The following is a 25,928-nucleotide window of genomic DNA, read 5'->3' as shown; positions in this document are numbered from 1 at the left end:
TCTTTCCACATAGGCATCTTTTTAAAATTTATTTATCAGATAAACAGATTAATCGTATTGTCTTGGATCTGCCATGGAGCTCCTTCGAAAAGCACACATAGCATGGGTTGAGACCCCCTGATCTAAAGAGTTTGCAAGCACGGGATGAAAGCAATGAGCAAGCATATGAATGATTGAAAGAGTGACCAAGAGTATGAGGAATCAGTTAAATGAGTAACCAAAAAAGTGAACAAGAAAATGTGCAAGCATATGACTGGCCTTGAGAGTGAGCAACCAAAACAGCAGTGTGCTCAACCTTTATTGACTCATGAGGCCCTTTTCAATATATATATTTATGACAGAACCCTGTAAGCTGTTTTCTTTTAAAATCAAATTTCTTGATTTTCGTTCAGCAGCCGCAGAGCCCCTGGGAAGAACATCAGTTGAGAACTGCTGGTCTAGAGTATGAAGATGTGGGAGGCCTTATTAAACCATCAGAAAAAATTTTTCTAACCTGTCTAGAAGTTGGAAAGAATGCTAAAGCAAATTATATAAAAATTCTCAATCACCATGCACAAATGAAGAATTTGTAGCCATATTGTTGAAGGTAACTGAGAAGCATTCCTTGCCAAATTGTTGTGACGTTAAAAAAGTCATTAAAAAATATATACATAAAATGTAATTCCATAAAAAGACAGGTAGAGTGTAAAAGAAAGTGAAATTCAACATATCTATCAGTGAGAGAAAGAAAACAAAAAATTAACCCATAATAATGTCAGCTCATCTACTGCTCCACTTAAATTCCTTCTGAATTCATCATCCTGCAGTGCTGTTCCAGAATGCTCCACCCAATTGCTCAACCTGAATTGCTTCTAGACTCTGTATCATACACTGTTGTTTGAAAATTACTACTACTACTGCAACTTCTAAGCTCTTTGTTCTACACTGCTCTTTCCTTCTAAATTCACCCCGTACAGCTGTTCAGAATCATTCCTGAATTATTCGTCACATGTGGCTCTAAATATATGTATGCACTGCTGTCCCAGAATTGCCAGTCTTGAATTGCTGATCTTAAAATTGCTCAATTCCATCAACATTTTTGTCATAAAACGCTGCACCAGAATTACTCAACTTCTCACCCTGCACTGCTGCTCCTTAATCTTTCAAAATTGATCATTTCTTTAGAAGCAATTCTATGGCAACACATGTGGAAGCTCAAGAAACTTACCTCTAAATTACTTTGAGAGCAGAACTTATTTAAACTCCCTAATCTAACCAACCACATGTGGTTCTGCATCTGTTTTGAGTTCAAATTATCAGTGATTTAGTTCATGTTATTAAATAATCTGGTTACGAGTTGAACACTGTGTCCTGTTTAGAGTGTTTTAGATGCTCGTGTTGCATAGGATAAAAATACTTATGAACACTGGAGTATTTTCATTGTTGTTTCCTATTTTATGTTTTAATTAAAAAATTGCAGTCAGTTCAGGTTATGAAACCCAATGCTCAAGTTAGTGAGTCTGCATGAATTCCTTTGAATGAGTACATTAGAAAAATAAAAACACCAGGAGTTTTCAAGTTATCATATACAGCCACTATCTAAAGAAAATGATACTTAGAAAGTTCAGGCTTGTCATGGAGGAAAAGTCTTGGGACACTTTTCCCTCCAATTGACATACATGATATTTCAGACCAGAAAAAGTAGTCTTAAAAGTGAAATTTGTCCATATTTAGATATACATGTGTTATTCATATCACGAATAATTTAATTGTTTGCTGTCTTTGTTTGATTGTGGTACGTTGAACTGAATCCTGCAGTTGCCCAGTTTCTTTCCTCTGTGTATCCATTCAGTTGAATGTTCGAAAATGTCTAAATTTGAGTCTGTATCATAGAAAACACCTACACACATTTTTTTTGCACTGTTTTCGTTGAAAATATGGGAATTTTGATATGATCCTGATGTCTGAAAATTCTAGACTCAACTGAGGCAAAAAATTCAAGGACTATTTTGGTTGTGTAAAATTTTGAGTCATTCTAATGCGTTTTTCCATGAATTTGAGTTCTTTGTATGGGGTAAGGTAACTGAAGCCGGGTTGATGAAAATATTTCTGCCCTGACACCCTGTCGAGTTCAAATCATGCAGCTGAACATTTTCCGTAATGGAAGACATCGAAAGTGAGATTTTTTTCTATTTTTCTCGTTGTACAGAAAATAGTGTTTCGAGTCCAAAATATAGATTTGTCAACAAAATTGTAGTCTGAATGGATATTTTCATTCTGAACTATTTATATTGCACTAGAAATAATTAAATTGGTAAAAATTTGAAACTTTAAATTTGAGAAAATTTTTTTATGGGGGCGTTTTCACACAATTATTCAACGGTATACGGTATTTGTCGGTTGGGAAACAACCAGATGCGAGACGTAAAAAATTATGTCTAACGTAAAATAAGCATTAATCAATTTTTTTATTTCCCCTTTGTCTTGTATTTCAAAAATGTGTGCCATAAAACAAATATGAATATATGTGTTGTCGCATATCGTTGTAAAGCTAAATTTATTTCCCGCTTGATGTATATTTCAAACAGATACTGTAAAATCCATAAGTAATCAAGAATTTCAATTTTGAAAATATTTTGTAACAACACGATGCATTGCCCCTGCTTTCCACGAGAGGGCACCACAACAGGAGTAGAAAGAGAAATTTTTTTGGTCATCCCTCTCTTTTGCCTTGATCGGTCGAAAGTTGTGATGACAGAGTTTGCGCTACAAATCAGCAGGTGCATTTTCACAAGCCCCACTTTTTCTCATATCTCGTTAATACGCCCAGGAGCGCTTTGAGACTGGTCAGATCATTGTAATTTCTCGCCTGGATAACCTCACCTGACGCGAGGCAGAATCCTCCCAACGACTGCTCGTTGTGTAGAAATTGGGATGACTTGCCTCAGAGGCAAGCCTTCAGTAATATTTATGGTTGAATTGCCAACAGAAAGGAGACAGGTTGGTGAAATAAATAGCATGAGTCTTCTACGTGAGAATTGAGTGAATTGATTAACCACAAGTCGTCCAGAGAGACAGTGTTGTGCAACATCATGGTGGTTCACTATTGAGTAGGACCAACGCGCCAAGGACCTTCCTGATGAAGCATTTGTCTCTGGACAGTCAAACAGTTCCTCACATGAAAACATTTCTCGTACCCATTCGTTTCATCGTCCAAATTTTTAGCACCCTAACTATAATCGTCCTGGCAGAAGTCAAAATACAACACGAAATGAGAGTGCAAAGTCACCACAAAATAAAACTAGGTCTGCCTCGCCAACACAAAACAATGCTCACCCAAGAGTCACCAAGAAGGGTCACATTCACAGACAATGTACAAACAAATGAGGACGTTGCAAATTGTGCTTGAATCAGACATCACTACCAGTAGATGTCTCTATTGATGGTATTTCACTTCCATGTCTAATTGACTCAGGTGCTTCACTTTTTTCTCACTCTCACACGTATGGTGTAGGAATAAAAAAATGACAAGTACACAAACATAACGCCTGTTGTCATTAAGGGTGTCAGGAGAAACACAAAATTCAAAACACAATCATACTGTTTCAAAATCTTGGATAAAACAGTGGAGCAGACTTTGTCATACTTGCTAGCTCGTCACAAATGTATGAAACTCTTAGGGGTTGACTTCCTTACTAAACACAAGGCAAATTTCTCATTTTCATCAAAGGAAATAATACTGACTTTCCCAGACTCAAAACAAGAGTGGTCAACAACACACAATGAAGCATATGACAGATCAACGAGACAAGTTAAAGTTCCTCCACATTCGAAGATATTCATTCCCATCAGTAGTCAGAGCCGGTACAACAGGTCCGAGCACCCACAGTGCTTACACACAACCTTGTGTGTAAGCAAATCTTTTGGTGTTTGAGGGAAATCGTTCACTTGTCCAAGTATTTTATGTGGCGAATGCTATTTACGAGTCTCTTCCAGATGAGTAAAAGTAATAAACCCTTCCTCTCAGAAAACTTCGTTAGAACCAGGCACAAAAATTGCCAAAGTGGAACCACTGTCTATTGCACACACTGTCTTAGCTGACATGCTCATTTGTTGAAGAAAATTTTTGAGACACTTTCTCTTCTTTTTCTGACATTTTTTTTATTTGACAAGTGCGACAATTCAAAGTGAAAATTTGTCAAATATAAGGACGTTTTTGCTAGTTCAATATCAGAACTAGGCATGAAACACAAGATCCAGCCACAAATAAATGTACTCAAGGCTGACATAATTCAACATGGTTCTTCGCCATACTGGGCTCCAGTAGTTTTGGTTCGAAAGTCTAATGGATCTTATAGTGTTGCGACATGAGAAAGTTAAACATGAAAACAATTCCAGACTCGTACCTCCTTCCTAACATAACAGTTGTTCGACATGCTCGCAGGGTCACTTGTTTCATCTTCTTTGGATCTATGCTCAGGTTTTTGCCAAATGCAATGACGACAGACATATGTCGGCTTTCATTACAGAGTTGGGAACAGGGACACGCCAAGTTGGAGACTTTTTTTCCGGCAATAAGTTGCCATCGTTGGCGCATTCTGGTTTGTTGTTCTTCTGCTGGGTTGTCGTTGTTCCGGAATGTTCGAAGAATTCTGCCAGGCAGTGGCGCTGGTTGTTTTTCCGTGTTCCTAAGTATCCTAGCGCGTCTTTCAAACTGGTTTTCTCTTTTTTTCTTCCAAATGACATCACCATATAGCCGCAGCGTTTTGAAAAACCGTTGGGATAGTTCTTCATATTTTCTTTTCCTTCCGTATATATGATGTAGTGTGTGTGTCGGATTAACTGGAATTATTTTGGATATCTTTTCCCTCAGGTTGCACCTTTAATATTTTCCAATATTTATTCTTTTCTACATGCAGGATTCCTCTGCATCATTATTATTTTATTTATAAGAACCCGGATTCCCGAAAAAAGAGTCCGGGTTTTAATTTATAATTACTTTTTTATTATAATTATGCTTGTTGGTTTTAGCATTTTTATGCTCGCTCAATTCAGCTCTTATATATGTTTCCATTTCTCTTGTGTTTCATGATATTTTTCATATTGTTTTCTATGCTGGCAATTTTTTTTTTCGGCGCTCGTAATGTGTCTAACAGCCTTGGGTACTTCTGATGGGGTCGTCGGACATATTTGGCGCCGAAAAAAAAAGTCACCGAAAATTGCCAGACTGTCCCCTATACCGAAGCTGTTCCTAGACCAGGGCTTATACGAATGGAAGTGTTTCTTTTGGGTTGGGAAATTCCTCACACAGTTTTTAACGTTTCATGGAGATAGTTTTGTTTGGTATAAAACCCCTTAACATAGCAACATGTGTAGACGATATCATTGTCGCAAGTAAGACAGTAGAGGATAAGCTATGTCTAGTTTTTTCAGGACTCTGGGACCACAATCTAAAATTGAAACTTGAGAAATGCCAAGTTCCTCCAGGATTAGATCACATACCTTAGACCTTGGTTTTGTTGTAAATGGTGGATACGTCACATCTGGTCCTAAAAAAGGTTTGCCACTGGAGAGTGACCATACCTGTGAACAAAAAAAAAAAAGATTCGTGCATTTCTGGGTCTAACTTCTAAATAAGCTCACTAAGAAAACTATCAAATCTGATCAGAGCAGAAGATCAATAAGGTTCCCCTCCCACTCTCATGCCAAAAGGCTCCTCAAAAGCCACTTATTACTTATACAAATGCGGCAGGAGGACTGGGATGACCCTGAACACCCAGGCAAATTAATTCATGACATTCTGCCTCGAGTTGGCTGGAGGGCAATGGGATTGTCATGAGAGAAAGCCATTTTCTTCACTGGTGAAGGGCCATTCCCAGCTACCTCGAAAGGTTTAAAATAGCAAACAACGATAAATGCATACGCGAAGATGTCGCGCACCACTTCACTATGTCACCAGCTGCCTCTACACTAAAGACTTCCATCTAATCAAACCAAGGCTGGTGAAGGAGTGGTTTTGGAGAATGAGCTGGCTCGAGAATGAATCAAGAACACTGGAGAATCTCACACGCTACCTTGAAAAAGAGGGCATCGAGAAACTGCACAGGAGAAGGATAGATACGGACGACCAGACCTCATCAGCCTAGAAGGAGATCCAGCAGACTGGCGGCAAGACACACAGAACCCTAGGGACAAAGTGACACAGACTTTGAATGATATGTATAAATACTGTTTGTTTACATAACTATATCGTGTCTTTTTGTATATGTCATGTATGTATTTTGTTTTGTAATTTTCCTGTAAATATTCTTTATATACAATAAAAAAACCAGCATTAGTAGCCTCAAAGGGATTCGGCAGTAAATTGTCCTTAGATGATTCGCCGGGGCTATTGTCTGCGAATTGAATTGGGTCTAACTTCTGTTTATCATAGGTTCATACCAAATTACATGAACGTTGCAATGCCACTTATTGAGCTAACCAAACATGACACACTATTTAATTAAACTGAAAAAAAGCTCAAGAATCTTTTGGCTCACTGAAGAAGTCTAATTTTGTCTCCAATGTCTGAAACTTCTCGAACCTCACAAACCATATGGTTCTTTTACACTGATGCATTTTCTAAAGCAGTTGGTGCAGTGCTAATGCAAGATGAGAAAGGTATCTGTTGCCCAGTCGCTTTTGCTTCACGCAAACCAGCGGAAGTGAAGCACAGTACAGTTCAACGTGAACTCCTTGTTCTAGTTTTCGCTACTGCATATTTCAGACAGTACTTGTACCAAGAACATTGTTATTTACTGTGACCAGGCTAGTATTTCCAATGTGATTTCAGTGTGATACCGAGTGCTGTTGGCGAGAAACAAATACTTGGGGATATGCTGGATACAGAGACTGGTTCTTACTGAGAGAGCATTGGATAGAAATAAGACAGCAAAAAAGAAGTACCTTCCTTGCATGTCTCTCTTATCTCCCCTCCTCACTGGCCACCCTCACTTAAAAATTAAATGTAATCTTACATATGTATTAATTAAATGCAAAATGGATGGATCTCCATTAAATGAACACGAGCTAACACGAATCCTTGAATTTTTTTTCTTTCATATGAGTTTGCGAATTAATTTATCTATCTGGGTAAGTTGATATGACCAAAACCATAGTTAGTGCCATTAGACTATTGATTGAGCCTTCGTTAAATCATAATCCATCCGCTTACTATTCTGCAATGTTTTAATTCAATCGAGCAAATGATAATGTTTCATATTCAATGATTATTTTTCTTGTTCAGCAAATAACTTCTCGGACAGCGTGAAAATTCGTAATGTTAAAGTCTTGGATTAAAATTTGGTGGCTGGTGTTAATTTATTGATTTTTGAGTAATAATTGTGTATGTATTTAAAATTGAATTTTGAAGAAAAAAAATGAATAGACGTATTCAGTGCCGAGTACAGGTTGTCACATGCAAATTAGACAGGTCCCCACAGTATTTTAATGCTTCTTTTGTGGATTTAATTCCACCTTTCTCGGGAGAGGATTGAAGCAGCGCAAGAAATTATTTGAACAAAATCAATGAAGTTGCACAATTGAGTGGTTGGTCCGAGATTGATAAAACAAAGTTAAAATTGATGGCAGCCACCGGAAAAAAAAAATTTCCCAGTCTCACAAAATGAACAAATTTCATGTTTTTTGGAATTTTCTCAAAAATTGCAAGATTCGAAAAAACGGTGCCCCTGGCTACCCAGTTCCACCAGAACAAGAATCTGTGGAAGACTGTCACTCGAGTGCGCCACCTTGGCAATAGAGTATTTCAGAACACAGCTGCAAACTACAGGTTACTGCAGGCCCGTTTTGTCGCCAGGATTCAACCAAATATACAACGACATGTGCTGAGCAGAGCCCCTCCAAATTTCAACCAAGTGGTAAGAGAGATGCACTAACTGAGAAGGCAAGTAATAGACTTTTCATGAGCTCACTACAAAGTAGGGAAGAATCATCACAAAGAGACATTGTCTCAATTCAGCAACCTCAATGCATTATCTTTAGAAATTCAAAAAAGCCATTTTCAAATTAATCTTATCAATAGACGATATTGTGGCATATATTTTAATATCCAATAGCGAAATTCTTATTACTTGTATGCCGGTGTGTGCCTTAACTCACCATCATAAACTTATTTGAATGTATTATATATGAGAATTGTGCATTTGAATATAATTAATGTATTTGTAAATGTATATAATTACAAATGTATATATATTTCTAATTATTATTTATACTGATTGACGCCAATTGTATTTTCTGAATATTGAAAGTGCTGAATGTATTTTCTTTAAAACATTTAGCATTGTTTTTTTTATTTACAGTTTGATCATAGAAAATTGTCTACGGCCGACTATACGGGCCGAATTGGAGATCAAGTTAATTAATTCGGAGATTAATTTGATCTGAAACCGCTTTAAATAGTTCTGCAATAATTATCTGACAGTATATCATCTCTCGATGTAGGTCTTGAAATAGTTCCTTTGTAAGACATGGTGTTATTATTTGATGGATTGTGAAATAATTTTTATGAGAAATTACGAAAGTATATCTTCAATTGCAATTTTTTTAGTAATTTTTTGCTGCAGTTCCGAAATTCTTTTTTTAAAAATCGCTGGAATTATTCATTTCATTAATTGTAGAATTAATAGTCTGTTATTGCTTCCAACCACTTAATGTTAATGGAAGGGGATCAATGGGGAATGGAGGTAGGAGAAAAAGTAATTGAAGAATTGTTATTGATTTTGAAAGCATTTCTCTTATATTACTGAGTATAGCCCGGAAGCCTGGTAATGGTGGTCCTGGAGTTTTGGTCTTGTATAATAATGTAATCTGATAATGTGCCGAAAATCTGGCACCATTGTCCGGCGTTACCACACACAGACCGGTTCCTTATCTACTTCTTTCACAACGTTGTTTACATTCTCTATCTCGTTCCCATTCGTTATCTTGCTTTCCTCGCTCTCACTGCCATTTTTCGTGAGTACCGTGATTTTTCTTGCCTCGTGTTTCGTTAATTATTTAAAATTCAGTTCATATACGATTTCGGAATGGCTGGTTCAGTGGATTTTAGGTTTTTGGTGAAATTGGAGTGCCAAGGCGAACGAGCTGTTTCGATTGGTGCATGTGGGTTGGTGTTCTCGCCAACTTGTATGAGTGTCCGAAATGCAACAGTCACATGTAGCTAGTGGAGCGCCACGATTTGTCCGACAAGTGAGAATGGCGTTGCTGATCCAAGGTTCCCAGCAATGTCCACGACGTGAAGAGGTCTGTGAAAAAGGGGTCCTGATTTGAGTCGAGCAGGCTCAACGCCAGCACCATCCTCCAACTTACGTATTTGTGGGTGCACCAGAGCTCCAACGATTTCATTATGAATGAGTTGGACATGGCCTCCTACACTATCATTGACTGGAAGAGATTCTGCCGAGAGTTGTGTGAGGTCATCCTCATGAATAATAATGACCGGATTGGGGGTTTCCAGGCCACGGTGAAAGTCGATGAGAGCAAAGTTGGGAAAAGGAAATACCACCGCGGCAGACACGTTGAAGGGAAATGGGTTTTCAGCGGCATCGACAGAGCGACTGGAAAGTGTTTTCTGCAGATGGTCGCTGATCGCAGCAGCGCCACGCTATTGCAAAAAATACAGGACAACATTCTCCCAGGCACAACAGTAATATCAGACTGTTGGGCCGGCTACTCTGGACTTAGGCAGTTGAGCCTCTACCGGCATCTGACTGTCAATCACAGCATGAACTTCAAGGACCCGGTCACTGGTGCCCTCACTAACACCATAGAGGGAACGTGGAGTGCTGTGAAGAGAGGCCTAAACAGCAACAACGTAAGTGAGGAGTTCGACAGCTACTTGGCGGAATATATTTGGAGAAAGCGGGAACAATGGGACTTAACAAGAAGGCTTTGTTTCCCACATTTCTACAGGACGTCGTCAGGGTTTACCTTCCGGCATCGCGAGATGCCTAATGGGTTTATTTAAAACTAAAGAAGACAGCCTCTCCAAGACGACAGCCTTAGTCCAAAGAACGCAGAGGAGCTGCAGCAATTAAGAAAAAGATGAGTGAAATTTTGTTTCTTAAATTTCCTAAAGCTATTTCTTTCCTCCTCTCTCTTTTCCATGTGAATCTCAAACCTTCATAATGCTTATCCTAGAGCAGCGTTTGCCAAGTGTGCATTCGGGGGAAGGGTGGGGGTAGTCACGGCAAGAAGTGTGCAAAGTTTTGTCCTTCAATCAGAGCAGCCAGCCCCTGTTCCTGCTGTTAACATGTATAATATCTGCCAATATATGACAACATGACAACTGCTATGGTGGCTTTAGGATATAATGGTAACAAGATATCTGGTGAAGACTGTTCCCATGGTTCCCTGTTGTTTGGCAATGGGCGCAACACAACTGAGACAGACAGTCAGTGTCATGCCATCTTAGGCATGAATTTGCACTTTTATTTTCAACCCCGATCGTAAAATTGACTCGTATACCTCCCCCAAGAATATGTGTGTGGTCGCTACAGAGAACAAGCGGCACCTTTTGTCTGCACAAAAGGTCATTCTACTGTATACATTGCTCTCAAACGTTCAACAATCCATGAGACGGCATGTCGCCGCAGAAGATAGGGGTTGCAAACAGTCTACCAACTCGGGGCGCACTATCGTCGCTGATTCGACGCCAGGTCCTTTGTACAGGCACGGTAAGAACCAGAGAGCACCGGTTACAATGACCGCTGCTGTACAAAGGGACACTCATGTACACCAGTGGCGAGCTCGTAATCGCCAAGGTGTGAAAACATCGAGAAAAACGGGGTTCCTGGCGTCAGGACAGTCAAGATGTAGGAGGAAAAGGAAGAGGTTCTCTTGGAGGGACCTCCGGATGATCATGCCATTGCCTTAATACCACTTAAAATATAGTTAATGTGATTCCACTGTAAAAACCATCTTGAATGTGAATCGGACATCGAATGATCAGAAGCATCATACAATGACGATCGGTCCTGATGACATGCCTGAAATCTATCTATAACTGCATCGACGCTCACCTGAATAGGACACTGCTCCGAGCATAAAATTTGAGTGCATTACATCAAGACGCATGAACCGACGCCCAGGATCACCCCCCTCCACCATGCTACGGCCATAAGGACATTCATGAATAATTTACGAGGTACCTATTGGGTTTTTTTTATATTTTTTTTATGTGCACATTTTTAGGAACAGATGCTGTATGGTCCGCCACGACTTTGGCGACTTTTTCCCGCGCGATAAGTCGCCAAGACCGTCATAATGGGTCTCTGGGTTGCCGTGTGTTCCAGAATTTTCTATTCCAGATGGTGCGCGCTTCGCAAAACGGGGTTTTTCTTTTCTTAACCGCGTCTTTCAAAACTTTGATACAGTCGTTGTACCATTTGTTGTTCGTTTTTTGTTTCTCTCGTCGTTTCCGTTGGATTATTCTTTTGGTCAGGTTGCACTGTTCCCTTTATATTATTTTTTCATTCATTATTTCATTTGGCATGCCTTCTGTATTTAGCGTAGTTAATAAATATCAGGGTATAATTTCTAAAGACCTCAATCTAACATTTTCTAATGGTAGGGCGACCTTGGGGGAAAGAGGGAGTGGGCAACATCGTGTTTTATTTATCCTACCTGTGCCGAAATAAGTCCCTTTTCCTAGAATTCCTGAGAGAATCACGGCTCATTAGGTCGGAAATGCTGTGCAGTAAATGCAACTGTGCTATGAGGGTTGTTCCGAAAAAAAAACTTTCTGATGGTTTCATTTGGGAATGCACAGTTAGGAATTGTAGATCCCAGAAGTCTGTTAGGTATGGGTCGTGGTTCTGCTGCAGCAAGTTGAATCTCCATGAGATTTGGCTGCTCACCTATTCCATTGTGCGAGGTGAAAGCTCCAGTAGGATAGCAGAGGAGTTCTTTCTCTCATCTCACACCTTGGCTGACTGGCGTCAATTCGTTCACGAAATGATTCTAGATCATATTGAGCTCAAGTCGGAAAAAATAGACGGCACAGGGAAGATTGTAGAAATAGATGAATCTAAGTTTGGGAAGAGGAAGTATAATAGAGGTCACAGGGTGGAGGGACAGTGGGTTTTTGGTGGCATAGAGAGGGGCTCAGGGAAGATGTTTCTTGTAGCTGTTCACGATAGGTCCGCGGCTACTCTCGTAGGTGTCAGAGACATGGATAGAAAAGGGAACAACTATTTATTCAGATTGTTGGAAAGCCTATCATCATCTAGGGGAAATAGGTTACAACCACCTCAAAGTTAATCATAGCGTAGAGTTTGTTGACTCCATCACTGGTTGTCACACAAACACAATTGAGAGTGCCTGGCGACACGTCAAGGCATCGCTGCCGGAATATAATAGGCAGCGAGATTTTAGATTTTATTTGGCTTTTTTTTTTGTTCCGGCTGTCATGCGAAGACAAAAACATTGATGTTTTCAATGGCTTTCTGGAAATAATTAGGAACATAAAATGGGAAGATTATAAAATATCTGGGGTTCCGATATCCGTTTAAATGACTATATGCTTTCCTGCGATGTTTGGTTAGTTTTGAGAGTATTTTTTTAGCCCAGAAATGAGAGTATTTATTTTTAGTTGTTATTTATTATTTTTATTTGTTATTTATACTGTTATTGTTGATTTTTTTCATGTTGCGATTTTTTTTTCGGCGTCCGTAGTGTCCGGACGGTCTTGGCGACTTTTAGTCGGGCTGTCGAACATGTTTGCCGCCGAAAAAAGTGGCGGACTATACAACATCTGTTCCCATTTTTAATTTAATGCAGAGCCAACATTTTTTTTGTTAAATGTCAATTCCGCCATCCAAAAAATTCTGACATGACCATTTAGTGATTTGATTTTTATTGTCAATTGCAAGCATTTTACCTTGTGAGAATCTCCCTTATGCAATGAACTAATAAATATGATTTTTTATAATCTTGTTAATCCCACTAAGCTTGCAGCCAAAAATTATTGGTTTTTTTTGTACTTTTGTCATTCCTTGCCATTTTCTTTACCTTTTCCCTCCTTTTCAAGTATTCTTCGCTCTGGTGACAAACCCATTATTTTTTTAACATCACCTGTTAACCATATTTCACCACAGTTAGCAACAGGATTCAACAGGGAGTTTCACAGACCTAACCAAGGCAGGTCAAATCAAAGATGTTGATTCTGTTCCAGGGCAGGTCCACCTATAAACTTGGGGGACTGTCTGTATTATTGTCACAGTCCCTTAACCAGCTTCTTCCAGATAATGAGGTCCTTTTCAAGGTGACAAATATTTGGACAAGCCCTTGACCATAAACAAACACAAATTTTTATGTGGAGAAGGTTAAGAATGTTGCCATCACTGTTGGTCTTTGTTACGAGGTTTCACTATATGCATCGTGATAAAGGACATTATTTAGCGAGAATAACTGATCGGGATGCCGTGAATGGCATTGGTCAAGTTTTTTATCAAAGCAAGTTGGGATGGCTAAAAATTTAACCAAATTATCACCAGAACCACACTTATCTCAGTGGTTCTCAAAACTTTTGTCACCCGCGGCTCCCTTGCCCATTTCATGGTTCATCTACAGCATAGTTTTCCAACCTTTTTGTTCCATCGCCCCCTTCTTTACAATTTTTTTCCTCTCATCGCCCCGACTCCAGTGAACCCATAGGATCCTATGTTATACTCGCAGCTTCTAGCGCTCCTTTGGACTATTTCATCACCCAGCAGGGGGCAATATTGCCCACTTTGGGAAACACTGATCTACAGCATAGTTTTCTAAACTTTTTGTTCTATCGCCCTTCTTCAGAATTTTTTTCACTCTCATCACCCCCCCCCCTACTCAAGCGAACCCATAGGATCCTATGTTAAACCTGTAGCTTCTATCCAGCCCCCTCAACTATTCCATCGGGGAGGAATGCCTACCGGGGGAGGGGCGATATTGCCCACTTTGGGAAATACTGATTTACAGCTTCCAACAACAGTTCGGGAGTCCACAGGGCCGTCTTAACGCATGGGCACAACCTGTGGGCCTCAAGAGCAAAAGAGAGGCCTCACAAAAAAATAGAATTTTTCGAGAATTTTCCAGGTAGAGCCTCAGAAAAATCACTTGGCACTGGGCCTATGATGTCCTTAAGACGGCCTGACAGTCGAACCCAGTTTCAATGAATACTGTTATAGCGAAAAAAAATATCGTTTTAACGAGCACTTTTCTAAAAACACCCCCACCCCCTTCCCCCCAAGATAAGTTTCATAGGAACAATGTAAAAACCTGGAATTCCTTTGTAACGAAATCTAGTTTTAACGAAGTGGTTTCTCCGGTCCCTTGGAGTTCGTTATAACGAGATTCGAATATATTTTCGCTTATAAAAGAGCTACTTCAAAGTATACATGGGCACACAAATCAGAATAGGTCGGCGATTACCCTAGAAGCCGCGAAGCACATATTAAAAAGCAATGACTTGAATGTTTCAACTCTTCTCTTCAATATAGAGAACGATAATTATTAATTAATACATTCCAATACAAATTATTTGATCAATAAAATAATAATTACGTGCGAATCTCACGCATAAACAGTGCTTCATTGTCAACGAACCCACGTGTCATCCAATCTGAAGCAATTCCGCGGGACTAATTTTGTTCTACATTTGGCAGCTGAGGCTTTATATGTGCTTCGTAAAAAACTAATGCTATCGATCTGTGATGGCGTGACCATATTTGAAACAAACACCTGACCTCTGATTATGCACAAGTGACAAGTTGAAGTGAAATAACGCAGTCAGGATTGAAAACTTTTGGGAAAGTTTTCTAAGTAAACTTGAAAAAAGATGGTATTCTTACTCAATGATTAAAATCACCAAAATTAGAAAAAAATATTATATGTCCCGTAATGTGTCCAACAAACAGCAATGAGGCCATTCAGGCTTAGTCAAACTTGACGGTCATTTATAAATAGTTCACGCCATCATATAAACTCAAAGTTGTCTAAAAATACGTTCAAACGTAATGAATATTAAATTTATTTTGAATTGAAAAAAACAAAAATGTAATCGTAGCAAGATGTGTATGAATGACCATTTAGTCGACGGCCAACGTCATCTAAAACATCAAGAACGAATGACGGGGTACCCAGCAGCAGTTGTGATCACAATTCCCTGAGGCTCCTCCAAATAAATATAGACCGATCAAAAGAATGCACCCGGAACTTGAAGTTCTCGAAGAAGAATGCAGTGGATATTCTGCTTATTCAGGACCCTGGCTTCATCGCTGGTTAAAAACACTGGTTAAAAACATCTTCTCTAAATAATCCATAAACAATTTATATTCAAATAATGTGCTATGACTATTGAGTTTGTGTGTTTCGCTGCATAATTTCAGGCAAATTTATTGAAAAGAGTGATTTCAAATGGTCGAAATATTTCTAAAATTTTATTTCGATTTTTTTATTTGTAAGAAAATATCGTGAAAATCACGACATTAGGAAAATTTCTTCTAATTAAATAGAATCCCTCTCCAAAAAAAGTTATTCAACTATTATTGTTCTATTACATTATCAGTGAAAAAAGAAGAGAGACGAAACTACGGCAAATATAAGAAAGCAGGAAAAAATAACTGCACAGTTATACCTGATGGCCCATGCACATATACCTAAAAGGGGTGTAATGTGATAGGCCTCCTCGTGGTGCACCCTGGGTAATGCTAAATCTATCACACGTCATTGTCTTCGCATATTTGTGCTCATATCCTTCACTTTCAATAGCCAAGATTACATGTTTTTTATTCTACACATCTTATAGTACTGAGGCTGGAGATGGGGATCCTGGTTAGCCTGATGTGCTAGCTTTGGCCTCGGATTCAGCCGAAACGGGAGGCTTGGATTAGCCCCGTCCAGGTCAATCGGTTGTGGTCGCCTCGGTGGCTGAAGGGGTTACACTACTGGGCAAGTAGAAGGGCCGGGCCTGCCGGACGTCGTTGAGGTTTGTTGGTGCTGCTTCATGACGATCTTGGATCTTGAACGCGTCTGCTCGCCTGCTTTGGTGGTGTATAGCTCCCACCTAACCTGACGTTGCTACTAACTTTCACCGGTTACGTGTGCGCGTCCCCTCGTAGGGCTCCATGGTGGGCATGGTGGGTGGGAGTGGAACAATACCCATTCAAATATGGGAAAAAATCAAAATGCACCAAAACGTCAAAGAACTGCTTCAAACCAAACACATGTCAATGTAACTGATTCAAATTCATCAAGTGTCTCATTTTTCTTTCCGCACTCTTCAGATGCCGAAAAACCGCTGGCCAAAGTATCACCATTTGTAATAGATAAAGCTCTCTATGGCACAGTTGGTACCTTAAAATCGGTGAAGGCCCTTCGTTCAGGAGACCTTCTCATCGAAACTAACACATCCAAACAAGCTGAACTCATTCAAAAGCTCACATCTCTCGGAGACATTCCAATAACAGTCAAAATCCATCCCACGTTGAATTATTCACGTGGTGTCATTTCAGATAATAACTTAATTAACATGGATGAAGAACAACTAACACAAGAGCTGGCGTCTCAAGACGTAACATCAGCTAAACATATTATGAGCCGCAAAGATGTGCAATCCAGCTCCAACACGTAATATAATTCTCACATTCTCATCACCAACATTGCCGAAAGATATCAAAATAGGTTATTATAACTTCAAAATCCGGCCATACATTCCTAACCCTGTTCGATGCTTTAACTGCCAAAAATACGGTCATTCACGAACGGCGTGGCGCAGCCAACCCAATTGCGCAAAATGCGGTGAGAAGGATCACATTTCGGACAACTGCACTAATTCCCCATTCAATTGCGGTGGCGACCACCCCGCATTTGACAGAAAGTGTCCGAAATGGAATGAAGAAAAAGAGATCCAGAAGATCAAGGTCCTCAATAACATCTTGAATATCGAAGCACGTCGTCGTATAATCCCTAACCAAACTCCAATAGCTAGTAGATCATATTCTAATATGGTAATGTCACCAAAGCATCCGTAACAACTCAGACTGAACCAATAGCTGATACATCAACTCAAACATCATCTAACCAACCGTGTAATAGTTGTGGCTGCTGTTGCTCTGCTGGATTACGGAGGGAGTCCACTACCTCCGAAGAAGAGGCAGGAAAAGCAACAGTGCACACATTCAAAAAACCTACTGGTACTAAACCCAAGATTAATTCTGGAAATAAATCTAAAAAGACCGGATATTCAAGAAAAGCAATACAGAGAGCAATAAAATGTCCCACCCTCAACAATGTGTCACTAATTGATGACATGGATCTTGGTAATCCATCAGAATCTGGTGGTACTCGCCGGAAACTAGACCGGAATAAATTTAAAGATCTTGAACCGTCTACTTCTACCTAATTTATGGCCAACATAATCCAATGGAACATTCGTGGTCTTAGATCCAATTACGAAGATCTCAAGGATTTGATCAATCGATATCATCTTGTATGCGTGGCACTCCAGGAAACTTTTACGAAGCTCTCGGAGACATGGAACATCAGGTGACATTCCCTGTTCCGTATCGATTACGATGACGGGAGTAGAGCCTGCCGCGGTGTTGCTCTGCTGGTTCCACATCACGTGTCGTCGCACGTTCTAACGCTGCGCACGAACCTGCAAGCCATCGCGGTGGAAATCTCTACAGGACTGAGAATTACCATCTGTTCTATTTATTTGCCACCAAATGACACCATCTTACAGAGAGATCTAGAAGATATGATTGATCAATTACCGCCCCCATTTTTTCTTCTTGGAAACTTCAATGCACATAACATGCTATGAGGTTCTAACAGAAACAATACCCAAAGTCTCCTCGAAACTTCCTAAACATTGGTGGAACCACGAATGTAATCTTACTATTTAAGCACAAAAGAAAGCATGGAGTAGGTTCCGGCGGTATCCTACCCATGACAAGTTGGCATTTTTAAAAGCAAAGGCGATAGCGAGAACTAGGCGCCAGGCTCAACGTGTGTCCTGGCAAAAGTTTACCACGGGAATCAATTCATCTACTTCATCTAAATGGTACCAGTCATTTGGGACCGGATCCGAAAAAATCAATGGTCATTATCAGTCTCATCCACTTACCATTTTAAATACCAATGGCACTATTATCAGCGATGTGAGGGATATTGCGGATACCATCGCCGCCCATTTCGCCACTGTCTCCAGTGATGCGAATTATCCCCCATCGTTTCATCCCATTAAATAATCGGCCGAACGTACATCGTACACCTTCCGGCCTTTTACACCGGAGGGGTACAACTCATTGTTCACCCCTCATGAACTGACGACGGCCTTGCAGCGAAAATGATTCAGCTGTAGTGCCCGATGCTATTCATTATTCCATGATTCGGCATGTATCACCAGAATCACTGTCACATTTCCTTATTTTATTCAATCGGATCTGGGTCAGACATTCATTTCCTGACACCTGGCGAGCAGCCATTGTTCTTGCATTCCCGAAGCCTGGCAAAAATCCTCAGCAACCTAACAGTTACAGACCTATTGCTTTGACCAGTTGTTTGTGTAAGCTCATGGAACGCATGGTCAACTATCGCCTTGAGGTTAACAATATTTTATCGAAACATCAAAGCGGCTTTAGACGGTTCAGGTCCACAACATGCAATCTGTTACGCCTTGAGACATCAATAAGACAAGCATTTGTGAAGAGGGAGCATATGATAGCTATATTTTTCGATATAGAAAAGGCCTACGATCGTACATGGAGGCACGGAATTCTTTCCGACCTCTATAATTGCGGCTTGCGGGGCAACTTGCCCATTTTCATTAAGAACTTTCTTGGTCGCCGCATCTTTCAGGTACGGATCGGAAGCACGTTATCAGCTCCCCAAATTCAAGAACAAGGTGTACCTCAAGGTAGCATTTTAAGACTCAACGGGGTGTTGAACCAACTCCCGTTGTCTGTCACTGGCGCACTCTACGTGGATGATCTGTTGATATCTTACCAGTCAGTGAATATGAGGTCAGCCGAGAGACAATTACAAACCGCTCTCAACAAGATTAGCAAGTGGGCTCATAATAACGGCTTCTCATTCTCCGCTTACAAGACTGTTGCTATGCACTTTTGTCGGCGTCGAAGCCTACACGATGACCCACAGTTGTTTCTAAATAACAATCTAATACCTATTGTAGAAAATACTAAATTCCTCGGCATCACATTTGACAATAAACTCACTTTCAAACCTCAAATTGCGCAATTAAGAGCTCGTTGCATGAAGACGATGAACCTCTTGAAGGTCATCTCTTCTACATCGTGAGGAGCTGACCGTAAGTCGCTCCTCCACTTATATAAAGCTTTAATAAGATCGAAGCCCGCCTACGGCTCCATTGTATACGGGTCGGCACCTCGGAGCTATCTGAGTGTGCTCGACCCAGTGCACCATCTCTCCCTACGGATTTGTTCTGGAGCTTTCCGGACGTCTCCAATGGAGAGCCTGTATGTCGAATGCAACGAGCCATCACTGACATCAAGACGCCACCAACTTTCCTTGAAATATTTTATCAAGATGAAGTCTTTTCCAGATCATCCACTTCATCGTGTCATTTTTAATCCCTCATTTCATAGACTATTTGCTGCTCGCCCTTCATATGTTCCGTCTTCGGCTCTTTGAGGGCACTTGTGGAGGAACTAGAATTCGTGTGGCCCAAGTTGCTTGGCAACTGGCACCATGGGAGCAGTCTCTGCCAGATGTCTCTCTTTCATTATCATTATACCCGCAATCCTTCAGGCTCTACGTCATATACGACGCAAACGCCACCGACGATGCATCATCTATAGCGACTCTCTCAGCGCATTACAAGCACTGTGTTCCTGTACGTTTCACACTCATCCATTCATTCATGATATTTTTCATGAACTGCATTACCTCATTCATCACGGTACCGCAGTAAAATTTTACTGGGTACCAGGTCATGTAGGAATACCGGGCAACGAAAAAGTAGACACTGCAGCTCGAACAACAACTAACATCGACAATAGCCTTTTGGTTCCTGCCAGTGACCACTTCTCAATCCTCCGGGAAGTGATGCATCCTCGCTGGCAAGAGCACTGGAACAATCAAGTTATCAATAAACTGCATGCCATCAAGCCCACACTTGGCCTTTGGCGTTCGAGCTGCAGAACTAACCGAAAGGAGGAAGTTCTGCTTGCCCGGTTACGCATAGGACACAGTCGCATCACACAATCGTATCTTTTACTACGAGAGAGTCAACCGCAGTGCCCTCATTGTCAAAGTCCATTTACCATTGCCCATGCTTTTACTTGTTCGCACCATCGTCATCATTTTACGACCGCTTTTGGTCAGAATCATCTTTCACTTCGTGATATTTTATCTGACCATTGCGATGCATCTCGCATTTTTAAATTCATCAAAGCCATTGGTTTGTACGACATGTCATTGTTTTATGTTGCTTTTTTATCATGCACGGTTTTAGTTACCCAAAATCCAATCCAACAAAAGCTGATATTTTTTTTGCTTTTTCAATAATTGCCATTTTTGTATATTCTAAAGATGTATTTCCATGGCTCTTATTTGTTAAGCTTTCAGAAATAACTTCATAATTTCTCATAATTTGCAAATTTGAAGTATCCTGAGCATTTACTGTGTCGGGTTTCTTTGTGGCAACATAGTGTAGGTGTGTAACGTGATAGGACTCCTGGTGCACTCTGACGTTAAGATTTAGCATTACCCATTGTCATCGCTTACCTCCTCGTGGTGCACTCTGGGTAACGCCTAATCTATCACAAGTCACATCGCATTTTTGTGCTTATATCTTTCACTTTCAATAGCCCAGATTACATGTTTATTTTTACACATCTTACAGTTCTCGTCTTCAATGTATCACCCCTCATTGTGGGCCCCGCTTAGGTGGGAGGGATGCTGTCTACCTGCGTGTTTGCCGTGCGTGGAGATGGAGATCCTTGTTAGCCTGATGCGCTAGCTTTGGCCTCGGATTCAGCCGAAATGGGAGGTTTGGATTAGCCCCGTCCAGGTCAATCGGCTGTGGTCGCCTCGGTGGCTGAAGCTGGGCAGATAGAGGGGCCGGGCCTGCCGGACATCGTTGAGGATTGTTGGTGCTGCTTCACGACGATCTTGGGTCTTGAACGCGTCTGCTCGCCTGCTTCGGTGGTGTATAGCTCCTACCTAACCTGACGTTGCTACTAACCTTCATCGGTTACGTGTGCGCGTCCCCTTGTAGGGCTCCATGGTGGGCATGGTCGGTAGGGGGCCGAACACATTATCTCCAAAATGGGGAAAAATGAGTGAAACTATTGTCACTGATCCTGCTCCTACTGTTTCATTTTTCTTCCTGCATTGTACTGACACTGATAAACTGCTGGCCAAAGCATCCCCATTCTTAAGACAAAGCTCTCTAATCGATGACATATAGATTGGTGACATGGACCTCGACAAGCCTACAGAATCCGGTGCTACAGCATCGGATTCTGTAGCATTTTAAGTGTAACGCTTTTTATTTTAAGACCCAACTCCCGTTGTCTGTCACTGGCGCACTCTACGTGGATGATCTGTTGATATTTTACCAATCAGTGAATATGAGGACAGCCGAGAGACAATTACAAACCGCTCTCAACAAGATCAGTAAGTGGGCTCATGACTTTTTTCTCCGCCGACAAGACTGCCGCTGTGCACTCTTGTCGGCGTCGAGATTTTCATGAGGACCCACAATTTTTTCTAAACAATAGTCAAATACCAACAGTACAAAATATTAAATTCCTCGGTATCACATTTTACAATAAACTCACTTTCAAACCTCATATTGCGCAATTACGAGCTCGTTGCATGAAGACGATATATAACCTATATCCACTTCCTTTTCGAGTTTTCGCAAGAGCAAAATTCATAATCAATAAAGGATCCGGGAAGTCAAAGTTGCACGCTGTTTGTTCGAGCTGCCTGAATCCGTTAAGATTTTAATGATGGAATCTAGTGAGATATGTTTTCGTGATGAAGTTTCTCAGACTATTCGAAACAATTTCATCTTTGGTGATGAAGTTGTGTCACCATGGAAAATTTCTTTTTCGCATCCTGTATTTTTTGTACTCGACAGGAATACAAGCAGTTGATTCTAGAGTCTGAAACTGACTTTCATAATTTCGACGAATTTCGTTCATTTGAGTTTTCAAAAGGTATTGATGGACATTTTGGGTGATTCACGGTTCCTCAATTCTTGCAAACTTTGTAGTGAGAGACCGATTGCACAACGTACATCTCCCGGAATCATAATAAAGCGTCATGGTTACAAATCCAACGAGTTTCACATATCGATATCAAAGTTTTTTGTTTCAAAGCAGGAATTAGTTCCTTGATGTTTCCTGGAGAAGATCAAAAATATGTTCCAACTGAATGCACTGTCTCTATGCAATTTGGAATCGTACAGGAATTGCTAGATTCAGGAAATGTGCTCCACAATGAACAATACAATGCTAGGGGATATTCTTTCTGAATGAAGGCTTGGGCTCCATGTAAATAACTGCTCATAGCTGCAGCACCATTGTACCCTTTTCCAACCAGATAATCACAGTTTATTCCTATACATTGCAGATTCTGTGGAATCAAACGTGGCAGGCGCAAAAAGAAGAGAAAGTCTTCTCATATTTTTTTCCTAAGTCGTCTTATAGTCAGATCAGAGTGGAGTTAGATGTGCGTTAAGGTCTGGGCACACATATCCGCACTGTGCCCGACATGTGCGTCGGCCGAGTGTAGGTGATCGCCAATGCCATTTGTCGGCCGAGTGGAAGGGATTGGATTGGATTTTGAATTTTTTGGCGCAAGGACCAATTTGGTCAAACTGCGCCAAAGCAAGACATAAAACTGAGAAAAATGTCCTTCTGTCATGTCAAAAAACTAAAACATATGAAACGTAAAACAATGACATAAATTTTAAAAACTATAATTTGTCATAAAAACCAATGGCTTTGATGAATTTAAAAATGCGAGATGCATCGCTATTGTCATTTAAAATATCATGAAGTGAAAGATGACTATGACCAAAAGCGGTCGTAAAATGATGACGATGATGTGAACAAGTAAAAGCATGAGCCATGGTCAATGGACTTTGACAATGAAGGCACTCTGGTTGACTCTCTCGTAATAATAAATATGATTGTGTGAGGCGACTGTGTCCTATGCGCAACCGTACAAGCAGAACTTCCTCCTTTCGGTTAGTCCTGCAGCTCGAACGCCAGTGGCCAAGTGTGGGCTTGATGGCATGAAGTTTATTATTAACTTGATTGTTCCAATGATCCTGCCAGTGGCGGTGCATCACTTCCCGGAGGATTGAGAAGTGGTCACTGGCAGGTACCAAAAGGCTATTGTCAATGTTAGTTGTTGTTCGAGCTGCGTTGTCTGCTTTTTCGTTGCCCGGTACTCCTACATGACTTGGTACCCAGTAAAATTTTACTGTGGTACCGTGATGAATGAGGTGATGCAGTTCATGAAAAATGGCATGAATAAATGGATGAATGTGAAAAGTAAAAGAACACAATGCTTGCAATGAGCTAAGAGAGTCGCTATAAATGATGCATCGTCGGTGGCGTTTGCGTCGTATATGACGTAGAGCCTGAAGGATTGCGTACAGCTCTGCCGAGTAAATAGAAAATATGTCGGGAAGTTTGAAAGATGTCTCCTCACAGCAGATGTAGGCACAACCGACATGCCCAGGGCTCTTAGAGCCGTCGGTATATATGGGAAAGTACCTGTTGTACCTACCCCTGTGCCTAAAGAATATCTGTCGATATATGACATCTGCTGTGGTGGCTCTAGAGTATGATGATAATGAAAGAGAGACATCTGGCAGAGACTGCTCCCATGGTGCCAGTTGCCAAGCAACTGGGGCCACACGACTGATGTCTAATTCTAGTTCTGCCACAAGTGCCCTCATACGAAGACCGTAAGATGGAACACATGAAGGGCGAGCAGTAAATAGTCTATGAAATGAGGGATTAAAAATTACGATGAAGTGGATGATCTGGTAAAGACTTCATTTTGAAATAATATTTCAAGGAAAGTTGCTGGCGTCTTGATGTCAGTGATGGCTCGTTGCATTCGACATACAGGCTTTCCATGGGAGAAGTTCGGAAAGCTCCAGAGCAAATGCGGAGAGCGAGATGATGAATTGGGTCGAGCACACTCAGATAACTCCGAGGTGCTGACCCGTATACAATGGAGCCGTAGTCAGGCTTTGATCTTATTAGAGCTTTATACAAGTGAATGAGTGACTTACGGTCTGCTCCCCATGATGTAGACGAGATGACCTTCAAGAGGTTCATCGTCTTCATGCAACGAGCTCTCAATTGTGCAATATGACGTTTGAAAGTAAGCTTTTTATCGAATGTGATGCCGAGGACTTTTGTATTTTCTACTATTGGTATTAGACTATTGTTTAGAAACAATTGTGGGTCATCATGTAGGTCTCGACGCCGACAAAAATGCATAGCGACAGTTTTGTCAGCGGAGAATGAGAAGCCGTTATTATGTGCCCACTTGCTGATCTTGTTGAGTGCGGTTTGCAATTGTCTCTCGGCTGTCCTCATATTCACTGATTGATATGATATCAACAGATCATCCACGTAAAGTGCGCCAGTGACAGACAACGGGAGTTGGTTCAACACCCCGTTCAGTCTTAAAATAAAAAGTGTAACACTTAAAATGCTACCTTGAGGTACACCTTGTTCTTGAATTTGGGGAGCTGATAATGTGCTTCCGATCCGTACCTGGAAGATGCGGCGAGCGAGAAAGTTCTTAATGAAAATGGGCAAGTTGCCCCGCAAGCCGCTATTATAGAGGTCGGAAAGAATTCCGTGACTCCAAGTACGGTCGTAGGCCTTTTCTATGTCGAAAAATATGGCTAGCATATGCTCCCTCTTCACAAATGCTTGTCTTATTGATGTCTCAAGGCGTAACATATTGCATGTTGTGGACCTGAACCGTCTAAAGCCGCTTTGATGTTTCGATAAAATATTGTTAACCTCAAGGTAGTGCATAAGGCGATAGTTGACCATACGTTCCATGAGCTTACATAGACAACTGGTCAAAGCAATAGGTCTGTAACTGTTAGGTTGCTGAGGATTTTTGCCAGGCTTCGGGAATGCAAGAACAATGGCTGCTCGCCAGGTGTCAGGAAATGAATGGCTGACCCAGATCCGATTGAATAATATGAGTAAATGTGACAGTGATTCTGGTGATAGATGCCGAATCATGGAATAATGAATAGCATCGGGCCCTACAGCTGAGTCAGGACTTCGCTGCAAGGCCGTCGTCAGTTCATGAAGGGTGAACAATGAATTGTACCCCTCCGGTGTAAAAGGCCGGAAGGTGTACGATGTACGTTCGGCTGATGATTTAATGGGATGAAACGATGGGGGATAGTTCGCATCACTGGAGACAGCGGCGAAATGGGCGGCGATGGTATCCGCAATATCCCTCACATCGCTGATGATAGTGCCATTGGTGTTTAAAATGGTAAGTGGATGAGACTGATAATGACCATTGATTTTTCGGATCCGGTCCCAAATGACTTTAGATGAAGTAGATGAATTGATTCCCGTGGTAAACTTTTGCCAGGACTCGCGTTGTGCCTGGCGCCTGGTTCTTCTCGCTATCGCCTTTGCTTTTAAAAATGCCAACTTGTTGTCATGGGTAGGATACCGCCGGAACCTACTCCATGCTTTCCTTTGTGCTTTAATAGTAAGATTACATTCGTGGTTCCACCAAGGTTTAGGAAATTTAGGAAGTTTCGAGGAGACTTTGGGTATTGTTTCTTTGGCTGCTGAGATCATACAACTGGTCACAAGGTCGACACAGTGGTCGACGTCGGGTTGCGAAAC

At 41.0% G+C, this 25,928-nt stretch overlaps 2 protein-coding genes across 2 annotated transcripts in view; both read left to right on the top strand.

Annotated features, from left to right (window-relative positions):
* The window catches only part of LOC149067939 (uncharacterized), a 176,545-nt gene that overhangs the window by 37,303 nt on the left and 113,314 nt on the right, over window positions 1-25,928 (top strand). The gene's annotated exons all lie outside the window — the stretch shown is intronic.
* On the top strand, window positions 11,728-12,300 carry LOC149067943 (uncharacterized). Its single transcript, XM_089252127.1, has one exon. It carries the CDS (start codon window positions 11,728-11,730, stop codon window positions 12,298-12,300), a length of 573 nt encoding a protein of 190 aa, XP_089108253.1.

This window comes from Pholcus phalangioides, unplaced genomic scaffold (genome assembly GCF_987345545.1).
Source record: "Pholcus phalangioides strain wild (caught in Gottingen) unplaced genomic scaffold, Ppha-v1.0 ptg000028l_1, whole genome shotgun sequence".
NCBI classification, from domain to species: domain Eukaryota; kingdom Metazoa; phylum Arthropoda; class Arachnida; order Araneae; family Pholcidae; genus Pholcus; species Pholcus phalangioides.
This window is presented reverse-complemented; position numbering and strand designations above follow the sequence as displayed.